Source organism: Bubalus kerabau, chromosome 20 (assembly GCF_029407905.1).
Source record: "Bubalus kerabau isolate K-KA32 ecotype Philippines breed swamp buffalo chromosome 20, PCC_UOA_SB_1v2, whole genome shotgun sequence".
In the NCBI taxonomy this organism is placed as follows: Eukaryota; Metazoa; Chordata; class Mammalia; order Artiodactyla; family Bovidae; genus Bubalus; species Bubalus kerabau.
Genome location: NC_073643.1, coordinates 39192037 through 39218624, shown reverse-complemented (window position 1 = coordinate 39218624; position 26588 = coordinate 39192037). Strand labels below are relative to the sequence as shown.

Here is a 26588-nt window from a genome sequence, read left to right as displayed (position 1 = left end):
AATTACTGTACTATGCAAAGTTGTGCAATAAAACCCACAAGAGACTCATTAGAAAAATGGGATAATGGGCACAAACGGTCAAAACTTAATCAGTAAGTGACACTGAGAAAGGTAGGACCCTAACAAGAATGGTAGCACAGTTGCGTGTGTATTAAATGCTTTGAAAAATGCCTAAATACTCTAATGTGAGTTTTCCTTGAAGACAGCCTGGCACGCGCTTCTGAAGGTCGAGGTCAGCAGGGTTTCAGGTTGTGAGCTGCTGTGAAGTGGTGGAAGGAAGCGTATCTGAAATGGAGGGGGATGTCGCACCAGCTGTGGGTGGCGTGGCTCCTCATGTCCGTGGTGAACTGGGGTGGCTGGTGGATGTTTGGTGGGGGTGAGCAGACTGAGGGTGTGTGCTTTTATTTTCACTGGCTTAGTTCAACCAGATGTCGTTTTCTGTGTTCACCTAGTGCTTCTTACAGAGGAAATCTCACAAAAGCAAATGCAGAAATTCTTCATGCTGAAATCGTTCCCTAGTAGATCAGTGGCTTCAGAATTACCTTCTGTCTTCAAGATGATCATTACAGAAGATTAATTAGATTGATAATTTAATTTACATCATTTGATATAAGAGAAAATACATCACTTTCACTCAGAGACACTTCAGAATTCTGATAACGCGTCAAATTGTACAAGGAATGTATTTCCTAGAAGTCAAAGTTCTGGTTGGAAGTTTTTTCCCCCTCTTTGTATTACAGATATTGTGGTATTCCTTTAGTACTCTTCCACTGGGGATACACAAGATGATTTTTGTGGCTGAATATGGATGAATATTTTAATATTTAATTTATATCAGAAGTATAATGTATATTACAGACTTTTAAAACCTATTTTATACATACTATTGTTTGGGGGAAATATCTCTCAACTGAATGATACCCTATTTCATGCTAGGCCATCTGAAAATAGATTGGGAGGGGCAGTTTTGATTGGGGGTAGATTCAGGTTGCCCTTGGTGGAGTGGTACCATTTACTGGTGATGAGGGGCTCAGGGAACAGGAATTTTAACCACCCTGAGGTCCTGTACGAGAATTGTTGTGTCCAAAACACCAGTGATATCCCCACAAGAGACTGGTGAATATTGGATTAGGGAAGAACAGTGGAGTTGATCATTTACATAGAAATGTTGAGTGAAAAATAGTATTTTATGTGGTAGATGTGGACTTCCTCAGCTGTGGTTAATGGTCCTGGAGACATTAGCCTGGTGTTAGGCAGTCTCTCACCATTGGCTGAGCAGTGGAATCACACAGAACTTGTAAGCATCTGAATGCCCAGGCCACAGAAAAATCAGAATCAGAATCTCTGAGAGTGGAAGTGAAGAAGCATCAGTATTTTTTTTAGCTCATTAGGTTATGCCAACGAGTGGCCAGGGTTAAGAAGCACTGGTCTGGGACCATGTGAGAATCACTCTCTTCAGAAGAAGAGCTGCACCAATCAGGCCAGTTAACTGAAGGCCTACTCTGTGCCGGGTTGTCCGGGGCGGCTGACTGAGGCAATAAGCTCCGTCATCCAAGGGAGTCGGGAAATGGAAACAGATTTTCACAGTCCTGGCTGACAAGTGCTGATGCTTGAAAGTACATTCAGAGTATCTGGGGATCACAGAAGAGAAGGAAACTTAATTTTTTTTTTTTTTTTTTAAAGAAAGCCTCAGATGCCAAATTAACTTATTTTGGCTTTCTCTTCCTTACACACAACTGTCATATCTGAGGAAGAAAGCAGCAGGCACTTATAAATGACTACCAGTTAGGCCTTCCTAACTTGGTTGTAGCCTTTGTTTGTTCTAGTTGGAGAATTTGAATTCTGTTTATAGATAACATAATAATTTTGTCCTGGTGTAGAGCAGGCTCTTCGTACCTCATAAAGCATCAGTGACCAGATGTCCTTCTGCGAATAACTCAGCACAGCTTCACTGGTTAAAAAAGACATTTGGAAATAAACCATTTACATGATGGGGAAACAATGGAAACAGTGACAGACTTTATTTTCTTGGGCTCCAAAATCACTGCAGATGGTGACTGCAGCCATGAAATTAAAAGATGCTAGTACCTTGGAAGAAAAGCTATGACTAACCTAGACAGCATATTAAAAAGCAGAGACATGACTTTGCCGATAAAGGTCCATTTAGTCAAGGCTATGGTTTTTCCAGTAGTCATGAATGGATGTGAGAGTTGGACCATAAAGGAGGCTGAGCGCCAAAGTATTGATGCTTTTGAACTGTGGTGTTGGAGAAGACTCTTGAGAGTCTCTTGGACTGCAAAGAGATCAAACCAGTCAATCCTAAAGGAAATCAGTCCTGAATATTCATTAGAGGCACTGATGCTGAAGCTCCAATACTTTGGCCACCTGATGCAAAGAACGGACTCAGTAGAAAAGTACCTGATGCTGGGAAATATTTAAGGCAGGAGGAGAAGGGGACCACAGAGGATGAGACGGTTGGTAGCATCACTGACTCAATGGACATAAGTTTGAGCTAGCTCCTGGAGTTGGTGATGGACAGGGAAGCCTGGTGTGCTGCAGTCCATGGGGTGGCAAAGAGTTGGACACGACTGAGTGACTGAACTGAACTGTAGTCAAATTGATTCTAATATGCGAATTTTTAAAATATTCATAGAGCTTCCATGTTGTGAGAAATAGATGTTGAGTCACATACATTTTTAAACCTAAGAGTTAAGCAAACATGCCATTTTAAAGTACAAGTTTAACTGAAGGTAATTACTAAGTTACCAGCATAAGGTACTTAAGTAGATAAAGTTACTAAATAATGTACTTGTTTCTGATGGTAACATTCTTCAGCTCTCGATTTATTTAGTATGCATTGCCTTACCTGATTCTCTAGTGGATAGACTTATTTTCAGTTAAACCTGTGTAGTTCTTGCTTAACCATGAATTACTTCCTGGTTTATAAAACAGGCAAAGCTATTTGTGGTATTTTTGTCTTGCGCCTTTGGCATCTTAGTGGTGTGAACCAGAGCTGTGCCATCTGTAGTCAAGTAAGATTATTTTAAAAGTGGGGGAGGGGTTGGGGGTGGGGAGTGAAGTGATTCACTGGAAAATTTCAGCACAGATTCATAAGGAACAATAAGATAACCCTAGAAACATTCTTATTTGGTGTCCTATACTGGTGGGTAGTGACAAAAAAAAAAATGAAAGTACAACTTATTTCTTAACACTTTGCTGTTTTGAAAATTGGAGATATCCCGCACTAGAAAGGAAGAAATAATTCTGTGTGGTGTCAATGAACAGAGTTCTGGAGATGAATGAATAATTTTGCCCTCTCTGACTACAAATTGGAGTCAGTGAAGTTTATTTCTAAAATGCAAAACCCTGTAGTCTCAGGTTTAAAGTGGCTATTTAATTTCCCAGTGGTTGTCTATGTATGATAAAACTCTTTACGGTGAAATGTTTTCTTAAGCAGAAAGACCAGTTCCTAGAATCCAGAATAAGTCTGTAGGGCCTAGATAAGCCATTTCTGAAAGCTGGTGAGTTTAATATATTTTCACTTAGTGACACATTTTTTGAACCTAAATGTGTTGATTTCAGGGGACTCCTCCAGGGTTCCATTGAAGACTTGCCTGAAACTGTTTTTTCTCCACCCCCCCCCAACCCCACCCCCACTTTGTTTTCCTTTTCAGAAAGAAGACATAGCTCATCCAGCAAGCCTTCTTTGGCCGTTCCTCCCACTTCAGTGTTCTCCTTCTTCCCTTCTCTGTCCAAAAGCAAAGGAGGCAGTGGCAGTGGAAGCAGCCGTTCTTCCAGCGGAGGTGTCCTGAGCACATCCTCGTTAAGTTCCAAGTTGTTGAAATCGCCCAAAGAGAAACTGCAGCTCAGGGGGAACAGGCCAATGCATCCCATTCAGCAAAATAGAGTCCCCCATGGTAGAATGTGAGTATGGCTCAGAGGGTTCTTAAAGCTCACCTGCTGCAAGTGGAACTGTGTACACAAGTAGCCTGTGAGAGTGTCTGTGGATAATGTAAAAGAAAGCCCACTTCGGGGGAAATCCAGATACACGTTGTTGTTTCTTTTTGTTTCCCTATTACAGCTTGGGCAACTTTGCAGAGTCATGATAGCAATAATGATCAGGTTAATAATACTTATCTACTGATCCTTTCTTGTGTGCCAGCTGTTGAGATTTAGTTGCGTGTATTGTCATTTACTTATCACAACAATCCTGTGTAATAGATACTGTGGTTATCTCCTTTATGTGCACAATGAGAGGGAAGCATGAAAAGATTTAGCCATGGGACTCTCTAGTCAAACAGGCCTGAGGTTCAAATCCCGCCCCTGTCACTTCCTAGCTGAGGGGCCTTAGCCAAGGCCCTGTTTTTCTCAGAGTTTAAAGACCATGGCCCCTGTGCAGGGTCGCTGGGACGGTAGGATTCATGTGTTCGAGTCAGTTAGCCAGTCAAGGCTGCTAGTGTCAGCCCCGCAGGAGACTGTGCAGGAAGGGGTGCTGGTGCTGCCGCCACTGATGCTAACAGTGAGAATAAAAACCATAGAGACCCCCAGAAGCTGTTCTAGGGTTTTCTGGGCCTTGCAAAGCAAATAGGGAAGCAGTGCTTCCTCCCACCCCCTGACTTGGGTTCACGTCAGAGCACTGATGAGGGGAGGGCTGAAAGAGGTTCCCATTACGAGGACAGGCCTTGACAAGTTTCCACAGTGGCTCCATAGCTGGCAGGCTCTGTGTGGTCACGTGAAGAGCAGCCGCTCATGGAAACCCATCCTACTGGCTCACGGCATCCCTCGGCCTTGGTGGCGGGTGGCTTTTCCCTGGCCCGCCTCCCTGTGGAGGGTATGCCATACGTCTCAGTCCCAAGGTCTGATAACCTGGTTAATCTTCGGGCAGCGGCCAGCACCTGCTCTTGTGCACAGACCTTGCCAGCTTGGAGAGGCCATGGCATCTTGTGGTGTCTCTGCCACTGTTGGGCTGCTCCAGGTACAGCTGTTTGGTGCTGTTTGTCCTGGTTGCTAAGCTCCCAGCCTCCACTCATCTGTCAGAAGCGCAAGTACAGCGGGCTTGGCTTTCGTTCCTGGAGCTGTCAGAGCGCCAAAGAAAATGCCAGTGCAGCGTGTAAGTCACTCGCCAGCTTAACAGCTGTTAGAGCACTGACTGCGCTGGACAAAATGTACAAAACCTCACTGGTCCAGATTTTCTGTATCTGTAGCTGGGCTTTAGATGGGGACCAGGCCAGCTGTTAGCTTCGAAGCAGTGTTTGCCACCCAAGTGACAGGATCAGTAAGACGCCAAGAAAAATCAGTTCTTGGTTAGTGATCCAGGTATTCAGTGCTCATGAGCTGGGTGCCAGGCACTTAGATTCCAGGTTCCTGTCAGGGAAGCCTTCTTCAGGGTCTGGAGAATTACCACTTCAGTGACACGTCATGTCCTAATTAAACCTGGATCTTCCTCATTGACAGGGGCAGAGAGGCTCTTCTTGGAGATAAACTATAAGGCACCATTCAGTTCTTCCGAGTCCATAGTGACCTTTCTTGGAAATGTTCTCTAATTTCAGTTGCGCTCTTCTCTACTCACTCATTTTACTTCATTTTGATGGATCAGTTCTTTAAAATGACAGTTCTCAAAAGATATCCTCACAGGGTCCTGCAGTAGTCGCTGGTCCTTTGAGACCCTTTCATATTTTGCTGCTTGCAGGAGTTGCATTGGGTAACAGGCTCATGTGTAAGATTGTTCTGGAATGATGAAAGGTCACGTAAATGTGATGGTTCCTCTGGAGCTCTCTGCCACTCCAGAAAGGCTTATGGATAAAGGTTCTCTGAGTTTTCTGCATAGTCCTAACAGATTGTCCCAAGGTGCCTTTGGAAACCTAGCTCTGCATCGCACATACACCGAGGTAGACCAAGGTTCTGCCTCATCCCTCTGGCTTGCCAGTCTCCTGGGGCTGCAGGGCACTCAGGTGCTGGTGTTCTCACTTCCCCTACAACAGCATGACGCCCTCTATCAAAGTGGAAAAGATTCATCCGAAGATGGATGGCACACTACTGAAATCCGCGGTGGGGCCCACCTGTCCTGCTCCTGTGAGCTCCTCAGTCAAGCCTGGCCTTAACTGCCCCTCAATACCAAAGCCAACCTTGCCTTCACCTGGACACATTCTAAATGGCAAAGGGCTTCCTGCACCGCCTGTTCTGGAAAAGAAGTCAGAAGATTACTCCAATAACAGGAAGTTTTTAAATAAGAGATTATCAGGTAACGTCATAGTTTTTCTCTCAGTATTTCTTTTTGTATTAACTGGGCACTCCTGGGGGAGCAAATCAACTATTACTAGAAGTCCTCCTTTTAGAACTAGCCAACTTCAGCTTTCAGATGGAGTTCCCTAAGTTGTGTCCTTGACCTCCTCCTCCTTGGTTTTAAAGTGCACATGTGTGTAGGTGACATAAAAGTAGCTTTCTAGTGGCGTGTTCTTGAATGAGTAGTGAGGAATGCTGGCTCACATGGTCCTTCTCCTTCGTCTGGTGACTAGAGTGCCCATCCTCTCAGTGATGTCGCGACTTTTTTTTTCAGTGCTCAAAACATTTTATTTCTTCCATTTATTGATAATGTGATAGAGTTGCTTCAAGTTATAATTTGCCTGAAATAAGAGAATCTCAGATTTCTATTTTCAGAATAAATGAAGGAGTGTTGAACCCATGGTAATGTCTTTGTGCTTTTGACAGAAAGAGAGTTTGATCCTGACATCCACTGTGGGGTCATCGACCTCGACACCAAGAAGCCCTGCACCCGGTCTTTGACATGCAAGGTAGGGAGGGGCCCTGGGGAGAGCCCAGTGCTCTGGGAAGCTGGGGGCCGGGGCTGCGCAGCGCTGCCCCCCAGGTCTCTCTCACCCACAGGGCCTCTGTTCTGGTGACTTTCCTGGATTTTTAAGGGCGGTGTTGGCTCTGTTTTGATGGAGAACACCTCCAATTCAGAACACGTGGGGCCTATTGTTATAAACTGCTGTTCTGAACTGCCCCCATCGAGCATTGTTGTTTCCAGGAGGACGGTGTTTCGCCCTAATTAATCTGTTATCTTCAATGCCTTTAATTTGAGAGGCTCCCCTTTACTGTGTTTTGAAGTGTACTGACATAGGGTACATCCAGAAATTTCCTTTGCATGTATGGATAGATTCTTAAAATGTTTGTGTAATCTCTGGTTCTTAATTTTACAGCTATTTAAAAAATCTGTGACTTTGAGATAGTGTTATTTTTTTAGTTTAAAAAAACCTAGGTCACATGTAATCCTATATCTGTGTGTGCATACACACACACGTATGTATATCTGTGTGTGTATACATATGTATCAGTTTGTTTGGTTGCTCAGTCGTGTCCAACTCTTTGTGACCCCGTGGACTGCAGCACACCAGGCTTCACTGTCCATCACCACATCCCTCCTGGAGCTTGCTCAAACTCACGTCAGTTGAGTCAGTGATGCCATCCAATCATCTCATCCTCTGTCGTCCTCTTCTCCTCCCGCCTTCAATCTTTCCCAGCATCAGGGTCTTTTCCAATGAGTCAGTTCTTGGCATCAGGTGGCCAAAGTATTGGAGTTTCAGCTTCAGCATCAGTCCTTCCAATGAATATTCAGGACTGACTTCCTTTAGGATGGACTGGTTGGATCTCCATGCAGTCCAAGGGACTCTCAAGAGTCTTCTCCAACACCACAGTTCAAAAGCATCAATCACACACACTATGAAAATGTAAAGATTCTCCCTTTCTTCCCTGAGTTTTCAGTGTGCTCATGAGAAGGTGGTGTATTTACTATAAAATTAGTGTGGATGTAGGGGTGGCTTCAGTAGACCCTCTGTGTAAATGAGCATATATGTTTATGTCCCCAGCTACCCTGCAGATGAGTTCAAAAAGTATTCAGAATCATTGCCTTGAAGTAATTTTAAAGCCATTGTTTGGCGAAGGTTAAAAATTATAGAAGTTAGTGGTGTTCACTACAAATTAATAAAGTTTTTGATGTATTATAGTAAATTTTACCAAGGATTATGTTTGAATAAAGACATTCAGGTTCCACTTCATCCACTAAACAGTGGAAGAATATTAAGATCTTCAGAAATGAGGAATGTTATTTCTAGATAGTTCTTATTAATATTTAATTTTAGTGTGTGGGTTTTATCTTGCAACAAGGTACTGAATATTTGAGGAAATTGATTGGTCAAGAGCACCTTTAAATATCTAATTTTTAAAGAATTATGGATCCTTTTCTCTGAGAAAAACATATACACGTGCATGTTCTGAATTTTGCATTTTATCACAGAGGTCATTCCACTTCAAATTCGCCTTTGAATCTCCCAGTTAAGAATTCCTCAGGGCAAATTGCTTTGCTTTCCGTCGTATTAATTGAACACTTCAAATGGTGTGTTGTCGACGGTAGCCATTTGAGCTCTGTTACACTTGTGTCCCATTCAACGTGAGCGCGTCCCTCAGCCCTGCTCCACACTGTATCACACTTGCCAGCCTCTCCTCACTCTCTCCCTGCATGCCTGCCTCTCAGTCACATAGATTTCTCAGTGTTGTGGTAACTGTGGTTAGTGAAGGCTGCTTACTTTACCCAGGATGCTCTTCTTTAATTATCTATGAGGCATGCTGATGAACCAAAAGCCTTATCAACTCCAGTTCTGCAAGGGATTTGCCCAGTCTTCTTCCTGAACCTTCAGTGGCTTTATGTGGATCCTGCCTTTTTCTCCCGTCTCTTTGAGTTGTGCTTGCCCTTCACGTGTTCTGTTAATGGGTCTTGAGCGTCTAGCAGGGTGCTTAGCCTCTCTTTGCATTAGTATGTATCCTTACCCAGGCGGGGCACGAGTGCACCATAGAACTGGTGGAGGACGCAGCATGGCGACCGGCCTGTCCTGGCACAGACGCCCGTGCTTTGCTCTCGTGGTCTGTTGGTCAGTGCATCTCCCTTTCCCTTCCTCTCTTAAGCCGTGGGGCTGAACACGCTTGAGCGCCCCAGCTCAGTGTCCCCCGGCTGCTGTCCAGGTCTCTGTTAGGCTGAGGACACTGTCTGCTCTCTTGGCTGTCAGGGCATCTGCCGCTGCCCACTCCTGTCATTCTGTCGTCTGCCTGCCACCCTCGCTATCCCCTCCTCACTTCCTCATCTGTCCAGTGTTCTGTTCTGTGTCCTTGCACGTTCATACAGGTAGACTTGGGCTCCTCTCCGTGTAGAAACAGTTACTGCACACACATGTGGGCACAGACCTCCCTCTAGGCCCCAGGATACAGGCTTGAACAAGGCCTGGCTCCTACCCTTTATGGTAAAAGTTACCTCTGATGAGTAATACAAAGAGAGGCCAGGGTAGTCACAGTCTTCACTAAGGGAACTGAGTCGGGGAGGCTCCTTCACCTTAGGACTACTAGGCTGAACTTCTTGGGGTTTGTCTGGGCAGAAAAGGGGTGGAAGAAACAGCGGAGACAGTCGGTGTGAAGGCTGTGGGAGGAGGGCAGAGCAAACAGCTTAGGGTCCACAGGGCAGCCTGGGGGTGGGCAGGAGACAGAGGAAGCAGCACCTGGTGCCAGAGGCGTGGGGAGCAGGGAGCACAGGTGTTAGGGCAAGCTGGGCCCCGGGCCGCCTTACAGTGGGTCTTTATCTGTGGGCTTCGGACAGTTCCCAGAGTTCTGATGGGCAACGTCAGAACTGTTATAATCAGACTGTTCTTCAGAGCCCAGTGGAAATGCTATTTACTCTTCAAACCAAGCTTGGGAAATATCCATCATCTCTGCCTACTTTCTTCGCTCAGTCTTGCCATGCTGGGCACCAGGGGACGCTCAGATGAGGAGTAGCTCCTCCATCATCTGTCTGAAGAGACGGGCGGGTGGACCAGTGACATCGTGCACTCATGTGCATTCAGCGCGTATTGGAGGGCCGCTGTTTGTCTCTGCTCTTCGTTTGAGCCATTGATGGTGTGCCAGGTGCTGTCCTAGGTGTTTGTATAGCACTGAACAAGACACAGGTTCTTGGCTTCATTTGGGTTACTTTCGGATATATTACATATTAAAGAAAAACAAGTAAAAAGTTTTTTAAAGCCCTACTCATGTTTCTAACTGTCTGTGCCAGGTTACATTTGGGCAGACATAGTTGCAGTGTGACTGATAAGGACTGGGTTATGTTACTGAATTGCAAAAGGGAATGAGAAGTCTGACTGTCCTTAAATCCTTCCCGCTGCAGCAGACATGTAAGCCTGTAGGAGAGTGTACTTGTATAACGTGTGGACAGCGAGCACACGAGAATGATCATCTGTAGTGCTGCGGTGGCGTGGATCAGGGAAGGACTCGACTCACTCATATTCGGAAGGTGTTATTTGGGCCTCTGTGGTTAGTGGTGCCTTGCTTATTTATTTATTTTTTTTAATACAGACAGGGGTCCTGACAGTAAGGAGTGGTCAGGTTTATTTGACCTTTCTTCTTCTCAAGAGTAATTCCAAATTTCTAAAGATGTGACCATTTTTGATTCTGAGATTACACATTGTCTCCAGTTCCAGAAATGCTGTCTGTCCCATTTTCTTGATTTCCATAGTGAGTGCATGCATGTTCATGGGGTTTCACACTGCTGTGCATCTTTTCCTGTTCACAGTCTGGCTTCTCTTGGATTCACACTCTTTAATTCCCAGATCTCCCTCTGCTGCATCAGCCCCTGTTTCTAGGGTGTCTTTAGCCACTTCCTCTGTCCTTATGGCATTGTCTCTGGAATAAAGAAGCAGTTGTGTTTAATTTTTACTCTGGCAGTTACTGAAAGAAGACTTTCTGATACATGTTTATGGGATGTATCATCCCATAAAAGGGAAGTGTTTCTTCCCTTTTAATACTGAAAACTCTAAGTGGCCCAAGAAGAGACTTTCTAGTGGAGTTGGTGACAGTCCTGACCAATGAATTGCTCCAGTGACACAGAACTTAGGGGCCTGTCACCTATTTGTACCGACTGTCTGCCCCTCAGTTACACACCGGGTGCATGGTTGACTTTTTTTTCTTTCTTCTGGTAGAAGTGACATCACCAGAGCCTTATACATTTGGAGCCTGGAATATCTGCTTCTAGCTTTAAAAAAAAATAAAATTCATACTCTTAAGGTTTTTCCCTTATCAAATGCTAAGCAGCCTTTGATTATGCTAACGGTCTAGATTGCTTTTTTATTGGCATCGGTGTTCTTTGATATATGACATTAAAAAATTATTAATGACATTCCTCCATTTCTGTTTGTTTTGTTGTTGTTTCTGGTGTGTAGACACATTCCTTAACCCAGCGGAGGGCTGTCCAGGGTAGAAGAAAACGATTCGACGTGTTGTTAGCCGAGCACAAAAACAAAACCAGGGAAAAGGAATCGATTCGCCATCCGGACTCTCAGCAACCAGCGCAGCCTCTCAGGGACCCACATCCCACCCCTCCTAGAACGTCACAGGAGCCACACCAAAACTCTCACGGAGTGATTCCCTCCGAATCAAAGCCTTTCATAGCTAGTAAACCTAAACCTCACACCCCCAGTCTTCCAAGGTAAGCCGCATCCTGCAGCTCTCTCCCTCCTTCAGAGAACAGATGTGCAGCCTGTAGAGTCCTGGTGTGTCATGCTGTTGAGGACAGGCATCAGGCTAGTTGTGAGAAGAGGGCATGTTTTCTAATTGGGTTTTATTTTAAGAGGAAAAAAAAAATTGTTCATCAGTAAGTTTCAACCAGGGCTCTTCGTGGCCAAACACAAGCAGCAGAGTAAAGCTAGAGCTACCTGCTCCATGTGCGTGTCTCCTGACCCTGCAGAGCAGGGCTGAAGCTGGGTCCTTCGAAGGGGACACCTCACATGGCTTTGGCACCAATTTCCCATTCATGTGTCTTGCTTCTTGCAAAATACAGCAGATGGGATTCTTGCCAGGGCTAGGCATTCAGCCTGAGTTTTTATAGCATCCATTTACATGTATCTTCATTCATCTGGGACTCTGGCCGGAGTGCACATTAGGCTTTGGAGCTGTGCAGTGAGCAGCAGGTCAGAACTTAGCCACATCCCTCAGACACAGTGATGGTGGGCTGAGTAAATGCCTGTGTGTGCTTGTATATTTAACCAAGTTCAAGTAAAGGACTTTGTATCCAGAGAGAAGGGAAAAAGGCACAGATAACGGAGGGTCTGTGTCTCGACCATCAGTATTGGGGTCTTCTGCTTAGGAAAGTGCTGACTGCTTAATTAACCTTTTCCCCTCACATGTCCGATTCTTGAAATGGTCGCATGAGGGGTGGAAGTGCCTCCCTGTGGAAACCTGAGTGTATGCCTGAGCCTGTCCCCACATGAGCCCCTTGGTTCTGAACAGCACAGTGGAGGAGTGTTCCGAGCAGGTGCCCCAGAATGCGCCCAGGGCCAGGCCGCTGATCCTTAGCAAGTCCTTTCTTTGGCCACCTTTTCATTAAAGTGTCACCATCTAAAACAAAGTGGGCTTAACTCTAGAAACATCAGGCCTTTCTGTGTTGGAAAAGCACACTACTGTCCATGAGTCACACCTTCCAGATTACCCACATCAGCCCACCTTCTTTTATCACCTCCTGTCCCTGTTAAGTTATTTTAGAGCACGGTACCTGTAATTTCATTGATCGCCTTAGTAACCCAGTTCCAAGTGAAATTTGAAGAGGAATCAAAGAATTTGCCTAAGTTCCACATACATCTTGCCTTTTTGGGGGAGAATAGGAGGACCAGGTGGGAAGGAGAATGGTTGTAAGTGACTTTGATTAGACCTGGCAGAAAGCTCCATTTGACATCGTGCGGTTCAGGAGAGAGACCCCTTCGCTCCAGGCACCCTGGATCTGCGTCTGTGTCCCCAAGGGCTAGTGGTGGTGCCCAGAGCTCCCCTGGTGGTTTTGGATACACGGTTGTATCTGAGTCGAGGCAGCTGATTCCCAGACATGTGGTGTGATCTGATCAGTGCTGCACTTTCTGCTCACCAAGGCCTCCAGGCTGCCCTGCTCAGCAAGGTGGGAGTGCCCCCATTGACCCTCCTCCAGTCCATGAGTCTCCACACCCTCCCCTGCCTGCCACTGAGCCAGCTTCTCGGTTATCCAGTGAGGAGGGAGAAGGCGATGACAAAGAAGAGTCTGTTGAAAAACTGGACTGTCATTATTCAGGTCATCATCCTCAGCCAGCATCTGTAAGTTCCACACCCACCCCCGTGCCGACCCTCCCCACGCAGCAGGGACAGGGCAGTGCCGGGGGGCCTGCCGGGGACCGCAGCATGCCCTCATCCGTGCGGGTCACCCCGAGGCGGCATGCTCTCTGGCGGGCACATCTGCTGCTGCTCGCAGTCTCTTCCATGACGCTCAGGGCTAGGCATTGTCATTCATGCTTCACAGCCCGCAGTCCTCAGTCAGCGCTGTCTGTCCCGGTCGCTCCTTCCCGGGCCGTGCACCCTCAGAGTCCGCGAGCCCAAGCGTTTGCTTTCTTTTTTTGCAGTTTTGCACATTTGGGAGCCGGCAGATTGGAAGAGGCTATTACGTGTTTGACTCCAGGTGGAACCGGCTTCGCTGCGCCCTCAACCTCATGGTGGAGAAGCATCTGAACGCGCAGCTGTGGAAGTGAGTGCCTGTCCGCCACCTCTGGGGCGGGTGGGGCCTCCGGGCTGCATCCTCTTCGTTGCTTATGGGGCTGATTTAAGGAAGGTCATCATCTCTCTGATGAACATAAGGGCTTGCCCAGCCCTGGAGGAAGGGCTTCATCATTCGTGCATTCACTCCTGCAGCAGATGTGTCTCGTTCTCGGTGCTGGGGTTTCAGGCCGAGGGGCTCCCAGATGGACGGAGCTCAGGTTCTAGGGCAGGGAGAAACGTGAAAGGCAGTCAACAGAGAACAGACATCATGGCTTGTCATAAGGGAGAATAACAGAAATGCTCATAATTTGTATCTCTTACTGAGATTACTGTAGGCCAGACACCGTAGCAAATACAGTTTTCACAGCTCCAGGCCAGAGGGCTTCATGGAGAACCTGTGTGAAGGGGCCCTTGAGCTGAAATGAGTGAGTGAGAAAGAGTAGTCGTGGGACGGGCCAGGAGGAGTGGGTTCCATGCAAGGAGAACAGTGCATATGAAGGTCTTAAGTCAGAAAAGAACGTGGCTTATTTGAGAACCAGCGAGGAGTCTCTTGGAACAAGAGAAGATCCGAGAGGTTGGATGACACCGATTTAGAGCCCTGGGAAGAAGGGTTTCAGGCAAAGGAGCTGTTTGCACTGGCTTTCAGTTGAAAGTAAGGCGATCGTGTTGTGTGGCCTTACACATGCTCCTGTTTCCCCAATGTGATTTTAAGTTGAAGAGGAGTTCCGTGGCCCAAAAAGTTTATAACCCAGTCTTTCTGAAAGGAAAGTTTTTGTTATCGCAGGACTTCTCAGAGCCTTTAATGAGTGCTGTTCATTGTAACTCTCAAAACATAGGATGATATCATATATAATGTGGACTGTCAGGCTCTTGTGACCTGGGAACCTGTTTTAGGGGAGCATCTGGGAGACTAGTGTTGGATAGAACTGACTTTGGGAAGCACTGAGCTTTGTTAAAGGGGGCTGTCTAGTAGTACCTAGTCATCCCACATCCTCCCTTTGGCATCATTTACCCCTAGTGCCTCCCTGAGTAGACTCTACAAGTACATCTATTTGCCTCTCTGCTTGTGTTTCCTATTATAGTCAGAGGAAGTTGTCAGAGACCTTGGATAGTCCACGATCCAGAGGACCATCTCTATGGTGATTAGTAGGGCTTAGATTTGTTCATAGTGAAGACCAGCCCCATGGCAGTGTTACTCGGCTTTATTTCATGTTTGTTCCTAGTTCTTACTAGATAAGAGCTCTAATGAAGTAACGGTGTTTTGACCCAGAGACAGACTTGGGCAGTGGTTTTTGGAATATTTTTTTGGTGGTGGTGGGGGTGGTAGCCTCAGATCAGACAACTTTAAGATGCGTGAAATCTCCGTTTCTTACCTTGTGGGACCTGGAGAGCTCACTGAGGTTATAGGTCTGTGGGTTTAACACACTCGTCAGGGTTTAGAAGAGTCCTGGGGGTTTCTATCCCTGTTACATTGATGAGTGGTTTACGGCCAGGGTTTGGGTGAGAGACTTTGAGTTGCTTCTTGGTGGCTCCTGTGGAGAGACATCTTTGCACTGTAGTGTCTGAAGCAGCAGGGTCCCCTGGCTGACTGCTGTTCCGTCTCTCTGCTGTGTCGCTGTCTGCCTGCCTTATCAGTCACTTGCTCCCAGTGAGGAGGAAACTTTCTTTCCATTACCGTGACCTTTGATTTTAAAAAATCAGTTCAGCAGAGACAGGCTGCTCAGTGATGAGCTGGCATACAGGCCTGGGGTGGGTAGGAACTTGGAGAGAGGTGCCAGGCCAGATGCTTGAGGAAGTGAGTGCTCTCGACACGGGAGTGAGGGGGGCTGGCACAGGCAGCCCCTGGGATTTTCCAGGAGCGGCTCAGCACTTCTCAGCAGAGGAGAACTCCTCTTGAGGTGGCGTCTTTGAGGCACTCAGGGAGCCTCCCGATGCAGTCCGGGTCCCACGCCCTGACGCAGCTGCACGTCCTCTCTCCTGCGAGGAGCCCCAGCGCTGTGCTGAGCCCTCATGCTTCGGTTGCGGTGGCTAAGCTGGGGGTGCGTGGGGGCTGTACGCTGGCAGTGGTTCAGCGGTCCGTGGCGTGTGGAGGCTCTGGATGGCGGTGAGGGCGGCTGGCGCTCGCTCCCACTCAACCTCGTGCTCCGTCTGCTGTGTGCCGTTACCACCAAGGACGGGCTGGGATGGTCATCAGGTTTTGATGTGAGTTTTCTTTTTTTTTTTTAATTTTTAAGACTGGCTAAAAAAGGAAAAATGGATACAAAGAGGCACAGAGTAAAAAGTTTTACTTCCTCTGATCGCCATGCTCCTGTTTTCCACCCACTCCTTACAGACAGTTTTATTAGTTGCTTGTATGTCTTTGGGACTATTTATGCAAACATAGGTCAGTATGACTGCCTAGTCTTTTTTTTTTTTTTTTTGGTCTCTTCTTTATGCAAAAGGTAGGAAATGACTTGAAAGAGCTTTTTAATGAGAAACTAGTAATGTCATCCAGAGTCCACATCCCTGCCCCTATGGAAGCCTTTCCTTTTCCCCAGGTTTGGTTCCGGCAGCCTGGCCTTGAGGCTCCGTCCTCCTAAGCCACCTGGTGGCCATGAGACGCCACTGCACCCAGGGAGCAGGGGCCCCTGCATTGAGTTTCAATCAGGGCTTCTCACAGGTGCCAGTGCCCCAGGGGTCTTGCTGAGATATACTGTCTGATGAAGGAGGTCTAGGGTGGAGCCCAGGGACTCAGCATTTCCAATAAGCCTCTCCTGTAATGTCAGTGCTTATCCTTCGTGAGTAACATGGGGATAGAAGCCCAGCTTCTCAATCAACCTCAGCATCTGGAGAGATTTAGAAGTTACTAGTGCCCGGACCCCCACCCCCGTGATCCTAGTGTGGCCTGAACGCCACGGATGATTGTGACGTGCAGCCATGTTTGGAAGCACAGACTTAGAGTAGGAGCCGCACTCTTGCTGGGGGAAGGTTTTAAGGCTGGTGTGAACACTTGCAGTTATTTAATTCCTTTTATGAATAGCTATAGTTCGTCTCAGAAAGCATCGACAGAGATTTGGCAGCGATCTAGGCCAGCTCTCTGACTTGAAGGCTGAGGAGCACTGCTGGTAGTTGGATCAGCCAGAGCCGCCCCGTGAAGTGTGGGGCAGGGCAGTCTTGGCAGCTGACTCCCAGTCAGGCCATTTGCTGTTTTCCTACCTGAGTGTTAATTATGCTATAGGGTTTTTTTGATATTTTGGTGGTGTTAGATTTTAAAAGTCATAGCTAAAATAAAAGTGGGGAGGGTCCCTCATGTGACTGTTTGAATAGATACCCAGATAGTATTATCAGAATCCATTGTCAGAACACTGACGAGAAATCCCTGAGATTTGGGGCTTCCCAGCTCTGCAAGCAGTATCTGGGACCTGGCAGTTGTTACTAACTAGCTGTGTCCTTCCTTTTTCCCTGTATGTTCATGAGTTCTCTTAGTGTTTGAGTGCCTTTGTGTTCTAGACCCTGTGCTGGATGGACAGTAGTAAATCAGCTGTGAATTGCTCCATCTGCAGAGACGCTGGACAGTAATCCTCAGTCACACTTTTTAAAACTACCAGAGCCTTCCCAAGTCTAGGAATGGGGCAGAGCGGGAAGTAAGCAAGTTAGGAAAGTCATATTTCCTAAGAAAGTGATGATGGGCCAAAACGGAAGGATGAGCAGAAGTTGGGGTGACAGTGTCTTAGGCAGAAGATACATGAGGTCTAGCGCCATGACCTGGTTTAGGAAGAAGGAAGATCAGTAGCCAGAATCAGGGCGTTCATGGCGCTGGATGGAAGGATGTGGTATGAACCTGTGGCCCCAGCGCATGGACTTAAGGCCAGTGTTCTCAGAGCACAGGAAAGTGTGAAGAGTTTGAAGTGACACTCCTCGTGGCTCAGCATCTTGGCGCGATCCCTCTGACCAAGGGGTGTATTCAGTGCCAGAGGTGTAGGAGGTCTCCTTCTGAAAGTTTCCACGAAGGGCCCTGGTGGACGCTGCTCATGCCCTCTTCTGTTTTGCAGGAAGATCCCGCCCGTTCCCAGTACCACATCGCCCGTGTCCACACGTGTTCCTCACCGGACAAACTCTGTGCCGACGTCACACTGTGGGGTTAGCTACCTGGCAGCAGCCACCGTGTCACCTTCCCCTGTCCCGCTCTCGTCCACCTGCGTGTCCCCCAGCAGTAAGTCGGTCCCAGCTCACGGCACCACACTGAACGCCCAGCCCGCCGCCTCTGGGGCTGTGGACCCTGTGAGCAGTATGCAGTCCAGACAAGTGTCTTCCTCCTCCTCCTCCCCCTCCACGCCCTCCGGCCTGTCCTCCGTGCCCTCCTCCCCCATGGCCCGGAAACCTCAGAAGCTGAAATCCAGCAAGTCTTTGCGGCCCAAGGATTCTTCTGGTAACAGCACGAACTGTCACAACGCCAGTAGCAGCGCCGGCGGCGGCTCAGGAAAGAAACGCAAAAACAGCTCCCCCCTGTTAGTGCCCTCGTCCTCCTCCTCGTCATCCTCGTCCTCTTCTTCTCATTCCATGGAGTCTTTTAGGAAAAACTGTGTGGCTTACTCTGGACCTCCGCACCCCGCAGCAGTAGCCTCTGCCCCGGGCATCAGCCTCAACTGCGTGGCCAGCCGAGCGAACTCGGTGGGTGGCCGGCACGAGCAGCCGGGGTGCCGGGGCACCTCCAGCGGGAACCCCTGCGAGTCCATCAAGAGGATGAGCGTGATGGTCAACAGTGGCGATTCCACACTCTCCCTCGGCCCCTTCGTGCACCAGGCCGGCGGTGAGCTACCCGTCAACTCCCACGGCGCCTACCCGCACTCACACACTCCTCTGGACAAACTCCTAGGAAAGAAAAGAAAGTGCTCACCCGGCTCGAGTGGTGTCAACAGCAGCGGCGGCAGCAGCAAGCCCACCAAGGTGGCCAAACTGCCGGCCGTGAACAACGTCCACGCGAAACACGTGGGCCCCAGCCCGGGGGCACCAGGGCTGACGAACAGCTCCCTCCTCCATCAGGTAGGACAGGGCCTGGGGGCCCCGTGGGGAGGCTCGTGGCCTCTCCCTTGACATGGTTGATCAACTCAGAGATCTGTGCGGTCGGTTTGGTGGGTTTGCCTAAAAGCAAGTGTCCGGCTTCACGGTGTCTTTTAAGAAAAGGCCGAGTTGAAGGCCAGATGAAGGTCACACGGGCGCCTCTCTGCCAGACTCTCTGATGACTCGGAAGATGCTCCTGGCTAAGGAGGCCACACCAAGTGCATTTCAGCAGCTGGGGCGGTGGACACCGTCCTGCATGATGGTGGGGCCCTCCGTGTCCTGGAGCGCAGTCCTTTCGTACGTTTTTCTGAAGAAAGCTGGGCGAAAATCAAGCTGATGTGGAAAGGGATGATTTAAATTTGAAAAAGGCTGTTAATATTTTTCCCATCAAAGAGTTTCAGATTTTCTTGTTAATTCCCTCCCTCTGTGTTCTCCTTCCTGTTTTCCAAGGAGGCAGGGAAGCAGAATTTAACTATGGCAGAGCAGAAGACTAATATCTCATTGAAGTTACAGATTGAAAAGAAACCTGAATGTGACCTGTTTCTAGAAAAGGGCTTGTCGGGCATCGGATTTGTTACTGACCATGGTTTCTCTGGCTGTGTCTTGTCTCCTCCCCACTCCTCCTCCGGCTGCTGTTTGCTCCTGTGGCCAGTTCCTCCACCTTCCTCTTTGTTCTGTCCAGCTCCTCTCTCATCTTGTCATTTCATTCAGCAGAGCACTTTCTGTCTTTGCTTACAAGCAGGAATTTCAGCAGCATCACCCTCAGAGCTCTGCTTTAAAATGTGAGGCTCTTTTTGTTGGTTTGGTTTTGTTTTCCCTTCCTCATCTTCAAAACTGAACATAAATGTCAGACTAGAACTTGTCCAGAAAATACCAAGAAGTTTCTTCATGAGACAGAAGTTTCCCTCCAGTATATGTGTGAATGAAAACTCGGCGCCAAAGGTGTGGGGAAAATAATGACGCATGAATTTCAGTAGCAGCTGCTTCAGTTCTTCTCTTTGAGCCACAAATACATACGGGCTATTTGTGTGTCGTTTGGGCCTTTGAACAGGATTCCTGGACAAGTGAAAACTTCTTGATTTATAGTTTAATGATAAGCATAAAAATGCACTGCAAACCCTGTAAGAATCCATCCCTTAGTAATACCCTTCTGAGCATGGTTTCCCGATTCATGTGAATCCCGGGAGGGAAGTCCCACTGCACGCACCCCTGTCACAGAGCGGGCCGTCTTCACACGGAAGCCGCTGCAGACCAGACCGCCCCCTGTGTCCGGGCAAGGTGGAGAACTGGCGAGTGGGCGCCTCGTCTGCACAGAGCGGCGACTCCCAGAAACTTGCTCTAATTTCAGAGAGAAACTGCGCATCTGAACCTTCATGAGAAATTTAACCATTTTCCAAAGCTCTGTAGTTTTTTTTTTTTCATTTTGTCTTGATCTGGTGAAGCCCACACATCTCTCACCTAAGTTTGGCTCAGGAGCTACCCGTTTGCCACCTCTCATTTCCACCATCTGAGGAGGACTACGTCCCCCTTGGACAAACAGCCCATGTTTAGGTTCTTTTCCTTAAAAGCAGTTTCACGTCATGTTTGTATTTGAGAAAGGTTTTCTCTGTGCAGTGGAATACTTTCTGTTACGCTACACAAACTCGGTGGGCGGGGGGGGGGGGGGGGGGGTGGGGAGGGTGTGGGGCATGGCTACAGACCACAGGATGGACGAACTGCCCAAAAAAGTATTGCATATTTTTACATCCCTGATCATTTAGCTGCAAGAGGCAACCAGTAGCTTTCTTCAGACTATCAAAGGGACCCATGCCTCCAAAATGCTGTACAGAAGTCTGCTCTTAGACCACTAGGGGCCTGACCTCGCTCTTCTCCATGGAGCAGATTTTAGAGCCGAGGTAACTGGGCTGGTTTGAGTCCCTTCAACAGCAGAATCGGGGGACCTGCTGGGGAGCCTGGGAGGTATTGCTGAGTGCCCGCCCAGCCCCTGAGTCAACTTGTGGGCTTTGCCACCAAGGACCTAAAAATAGCTCACTGCAGGCCAGCGAAGGCCAGCGTCCCCTCTCCCTGCCTCCCCTCCGCCTTGGGTGTGAGCTTTCACACCTGTGTGCTGGCCCATTTGACCTTGTTCAATTCTCAGTTGACAACCTGGAAAAGCCTCAAGGAAGCAGCATCCGTAAATAGAACCAAAAGGCAAACATGTGAGCCTTTTCTCTAAGCTAGAAACCCAGGCTGCATCTCTTCTGGACTGTTTTCTGAGAGCCAGTCTCTTAGAAGGGTTGTGCCCAAGGTCGTTGGAGACTGTTGAAAGCTAAAACCAAGTTCTCTAGCTGCCTGCTCCTGGCACGGCCCAGGCAGAGGAGACATGAGCGGCGCATGGCCTTGGGAGTACCTTTTTAGAATCAGAGCAGGGCTGGGGACAGCCGCTTACTTACCTTTCGATGTCTCCCCACCCCCCTCTTTTTTGAAAGCCAAAGGCCCGTCCCTGACAGCTGGAAATAGCATGGGGAGGAATAATGTGGACACTTTTGACGACAAGTTACACCTCCACTCAGCACTCTGGATTCCACGACACCTTTGAGTCTGTTTTCCCAGCCTCCTGTGGGCCTCGAGGGTAGAAATCTGCTGGGCCGTTGTTTTAACGAGGATGCCCCTGAAGCTTTGTCTGTAGCAGTGAGTACTCGTTACAGGACACTGGATCAAGTCCAGCCACCAAGTTGCTTTTATCAGTGTTAGAGGTCTGGACGGCTTGCTGCCACCTGTGAGAAGTTCCTGTCTCGTTGTTGCACCTCCAGTGTATCACCGAGCCGCTCTTGGAGGAGGTTGGCTGGCGCAAATGTCTTGACAAGAGTGTGACTGTAGTCTTTGCTCCCTCTCTCCCTCCCTCACTCTCTCCCTGCCTAGGTCTTCCCTCACCCTGGCATCTATAGGTCCCAGGTCCCTCTCCAGCAGTCAGATACTGTAACTGGAGAGACCTCTGGGGGCAAGCAGAGCTGCACCCTGAGCAGCCCTCTGGAGAAGGGAGTCTGTGGCTAGGTGTTTACATCGGGAGTCCGGAATGGAGTGTGGACGTTAGTGTGAGGCGCCGTGATAAAAGAGCCTGTGTTTTCGCCCAGCCTTTTGCAAGTAATTTGGGATCAGAAGCCATCAGAAGTTTTTCATGTGTGAACTGGTTTAAAAGCCATTGATGGCCAGAGAGCAAGGATACACCAGTGTAGAGGCTTACTTTTCATGGTACAAAAGCAATTCTGTGTGAATTTAAAAAAAGAAAAGAAAATGCAGACAATTTTGATATGGAAAGCCAAATTTTGGTGGGAGGGGGCAGATAAAAATCACTGTGGGGGAAAATTTTCCACGATTTCCAAAGAGATTGATTTTTTTTTTTAACCTTTGTTTTCATGTTAAACAATATGATTAGGCCAGTTGTCCTGCCCAGGCTCCTGTTTTTAAAAATTGCCTTTGTAACATGAAATAACTGGGATGCAGCAGAATCTGTCACTCACCAAGTCACTGGAATACTTAGATGTTTCCAAGGCACTCTGTGTGTTCCCCTCAACCTCTTTGGATCCTGTCCTGGGACTAAGTGTCAATTTCTGCTTGGAGCACTCCCGGTGTTGTGCGTATCTACACCCCGTATCCTGCCGCTGCACACGTTTCTGGGGATGCCATTGAGGTGGGCAGCAGGCATCCAGGGCGGGGCGCAGGTGACGGCACCCATGTGGAGGTGGTGAGGTGCTCCGTGACATACCTCCTTTCTTGGGATTAATGCCTGTGATGTTCCTGAGGGTTTCAGAGACCACCCACCCACCCAGAATGTTTTTTCTAGTACTTAACCCCCAGAGAAAGAGTTTGATAGGTTAAGGCATCTCTGCCTGAGAAGGTGCCATTGAATTTGAGGGGATGAGCTGGAGCTTTTCAATAGATGATTCCACCGGCACCTCCTGAAAGGAGAACCAGGCATTTCGCTTAGAGGAACACAGGAAGTTGCCAACCACAGGGTAAATTTCCCAAGGCTCCAGTCGTGGCCCCGGGTAGAGCCAGGACAGAGCCAGTCATTGCATCTATTTTCCTTACAATTCTTGGGTTACAAACTTCAGATTCAGGGAATTTTCAGTCAACAACAGGTAGAATGAATAAATACTTGGTTACCAGCCTAATAATGTGAATCGCTACAGAATTATTATGTAAGATAACAAAGTTTATGGAGATACTTTAGCTATAAATTGATGTAAAATATTGATTCTTTTTTTTAAAGGAAGGGGAGAACAGTATCTTGTTCAGTTATTATGCAATCAATTAGTAAATGTTTTTAAAATGATACTGTAAGAGAACTTGTAAGAAGAGTGCACAGATGGGCCCATTTGGTGTGGTTAGGAGAGGTTGGTCTGGTTTTTCATCCCAGGAGAGGGACAGAAGGAGGTAAGAGGAAATCAGAACGTACCTAGCTGATTCCTCAGTGACAAGTGCAATGGGGGATGGGTAGAATTTATTTTCAGAGCCAAGGGGACTTGATGGTTATAAATAAAGTTGCTTTTAGTGATGGAATTGTAGACAGATCATGTTGTTCCAGAAGATGTGAATAGGACCCATGATAGAAAGTTGACTCAGAATAATGTAGATATTTACATAAGCAAATTTTGATCCTTTGATTTCTTAGATTGAGGTTTTAATTTCATTATTGTCTCCCGGTAGTACACAGAGCATCGGGATTAGGAAATTAGCCATTTTGGACTCTGCCTGCCACAAACAGACCTATTCTAAACAGTGCTATTAAATTTTAGACTGTTGTTCAAATATTTTTATTTTCTCCTACAACTACTTTTTATTATAATGAACAAGTAAGACCATTTAAAACACGGGAGTACAAGTATTTTTTTGAACTAAATTAACTTGCAGAAACCAAATTTGCAGTGGTTGGGTTGTTTCTAGACAGACTTTGGTATCAATTTAAAACCAAGATAATTTTTATATTCTTTCCAATAGAATTTCGTGACAACTCCTGCAGTTTTCTTAACTTACAAAAAAGAAAAAGTGCTGCAATGATGAACAAAGAATTATACGAAAACCTACTTTTGTATCTTTATTTTGGAATTTCTTGTTCTATTATAAATATGGAACTATCCCTATTTGAGAAGACATATTTTGTTAAAAATGAATTGTACATATTTAAATATGTATTTTTGCACAGGTCTTTTTTTCTGATATCCTGTTTTGGTACAATTGAGATCATCTAGTATTTATTTATTAATTAATAAAAGTAAATACCTTTTTATAATTTGAAGTGGTTCACTGCCAAGCCAATAGTTCTAGGACCTGCCTCCTTTACCATGTAAGGGACGCCTCTGTTCTGTGAAAGTCTTCTGTCCCTTTCAGTGTCTCGGGAGTGGATTCATGCAGATGAAGTGGGCATTGCTTCTCCCTAGTTGCTTGATTTCCCTGTAGACTACATGTAACAAGTGACACACTGCTTTTCTTTTGTTATGTGTGAGAGTGAGTGTGTGTGTGTGTGCGCGCCCCGAGCACATGGGTGTTAGTATGTGACGTGATTAAAACTAATGGGAAAAACACAAAACTGAAAGTGCCTGAACCTAGTTTTAAGCTTAGACAGATTCTTTAAAAAGACTTGAATGTTCAGTTGAACTTTTTTGGAGTTTGCTTTTTCCACCTAAATATTGTTACTTAAATTTTAGGGGAGGAGTTGAAAACCACCAAATGCTGGTAATTTTATAAGGTATTTTAAAATCAAGACCTTTTGGTTCACAGGAATTCAACTGGCGATGAATTGCCCAGTGGCACCAAGGGTTACAAATCTTCTGTCAGCCAGCAACTTAACAGCGTGTCCGTTTTGTTATTCACTCGTGAAATGCAGAGTTTAAAATAGAATATTTAAAATATTTTGTATTCCAAAAAATATAATACAGAGTACCTCTGAGAACATTGAAAAAAAAATGTATAATTTGAAAAAATGTAACTTATAAAGGCAGCTGTCTTCCTGCAAGAGTTCTGTTGCCAAGGAATTTCTTAATGTCTCTCATTCTGTCCTGCGGTGGGGGGGAAAGTTGGGCTTTGGAAAAATGATTGTTAAAAGTTTCATTATGTTTAGCAGAAAAATAATCATTTTTACATTTTGTGTAAAACCTTTTACATTTTCAGATCATTTAAAGGAGCACTACATACTGTCAGTGTGAGCATAGGGCCTTGAAAGCATTTTGCCGGTTTCTTTCTTTTTTTTTTCCTTCCCTTTGAGCTTGGTTATAAAAGCAATCTCCTGTTTAAAATGTGTGAATAGTTTGATCATTTGTACACATAATCAAGAGCATCTCAGCTGGACTTTTTGTTGGCTGCTGTATAGACCATGAACAAATGTCAAGGGATAGAGGATTACTTTGGATATTTAAAAGAGAAGAAGAAATATATAGTCTATTTGTTTTGTAACAAGTTCTGTAAATAAAATAATTTATACTATTTATAAGAAAAGTTGTGCTTTGCTTTATGAGAAATTAGTTTGTGGAACAAACATGTTAACGGGCAATAAAACTAGGATTTCTCAATAAATAAGGTTGGCTGCATGAAATGTTTCACATGTTTCTGCCTCGTTGTGATCCTGAACCTCTCCCGATCTAGTCTGACTCTTCATTTTTAACATCAGACACCCTTGTAAAGCCCCTTCCTTCAGCTTCCCTTCCGTGCAAGCTACAAACTTCAAGGGCTTAGGATGTTTTGGGCACAAAACCTCACCATGGGTAAATTAATAACTGGCTGAACAGTGAGCACCGCTGTATTCTCGCCCTGGAGGTTTGTCAGCAGAAGGAAATCGATAGGGTGAGAAATGCATTCTGTTTGTATTATTTGATGGCATGTGGTCAGTTTTGATTGCAGGTAAGTCTGTGTGTGTGTGGGTATTTAATCTTTATTTTACATTGGAGTATAGTTGATTAACAGTGTTGTGTTTGTTTCAGGTGTACAGCAAAGAGATTCAGTTATATGTATACAGGTATCCTTTTTCAAATTCTTTTCCCATTTAGGTTGTTACAGAATATTGAGAGAGGTAAGTTTTTATCCCAAGTGGGTCTGGTTTCTTTCTATCTTTTTTTTTTTTTTTAACATACCTCCCTCTCTGGCAATACAAGTATATTAGTATTAGGCACAGCATAATCTTTCATCTCAAGAAATTTGGCCATTTTTACCATTTGCAAACCATTCTTACAAATTCCAAATTATTTTTGTTGCTTAAAAGACTAAGGGAAGCAATGGATCTGTGGACTGGAATAAAGGTGAGTAATTACAGGAAGGGGTCAGGCTGGCTTCAGTCCCCACTGCCCTGCTCCATGGACTTGCATTCCATCCTTAGATCAGCTGACTGTTCAAACTCATTCTTAATAAATTCCCTATAAGTAACTCCTTTCACTTTGGATGTCCCCCTGAACGTCCCAGGAGAAGGTTCACTCACTTGTCCTCTCGTGCTTTTCTCACTTCTGTTCTCTTGCAGGTAACCTGACCGGGGACAGCAGGAGATTATCCCAGTTCACTGAGCAGGGGATTGGCAGTTTTGGATCTTGACCTGAAGGAATCAACCGGCCGAACCAGACGGAGGGAGCAAAGTGGGCCAGCACAGGTGGGAAGACACACAGACTGGAGGAAGGTTCTGGCTGAACGGGGAGGGGGCCGACAGGGTAGGAGCAGATGGCACCAGATCTCAGGACCTTTCATGTCGGGACCTGCATCCGTAGGAGCGTGCGATTCAACCGGATGTCACTGTCAGAGCCCAGAGATTTTCACAGCCCAGTCCTAGCACATTGTAGCTGCTGAAGGTAAAAGCCATTCACATCTGTGCTGGCGACTGTGGAAAATCAAAGAAGCACTTAAACCTCTTTCCCTTTTTCTCACATTTTCACTCTTGCCTAATCTCTGTCTTTAGCCTTTACTCTCCACCCCTCAAGTCCTCCTCATAAAACTCTGCCCTAAATCAG

The 26588-nt window shown here is 46.6% G+C and overlaps 1 protein-coding gene across 20 annotated transcripts in view; it reads left to right on the top strand.

Annotated features, from left to right (window-relative positions):
• ATXN7 (ataxin 7) overlaps window positions 1-25194 on the top strand; it is a 133899-nt gene extending 108705 nt beyond the window's left edge. For 19 of the 20 annotated variants that reach the window (XM_055558641.1, XM_055558636.1, XM_055558648.1 and 16 more), the window contains 7 exons: window positions 3675-3924; window positions 5982-6241; window positions 6709-6791; window positions 11253-11518; window positions 12948-13146; window positions 13449-13570; window positions 17613-20114. In XM_055558641.1, the coding sequence (XP_055414616.1) occupies window positions 3675-3924; window positions 5982-6241; window positions 6709-6791; window positions 11253-11518; window positions 12948-13146; window positions 13449-13570; window positions 17613-18654 (2222 nt within the window). In that variant the 3' untranslated portion in view covers window positions 18655-20114. Of the gene's footprint in view, window positions 1-3674; window positions 3925-5981; window positions 6242-6708; window positions 6792-11252; window positions 11519-12947; window positions 13147-13448; window positions 13571-17612; window positions 20115-21089 lie in introns of those variants that run through there. The other variant, XM_055558642.1, reaches the window with a different exon arrangement.
• Window positions 25195-26588: the final 1394 nt, after the last annotated feature.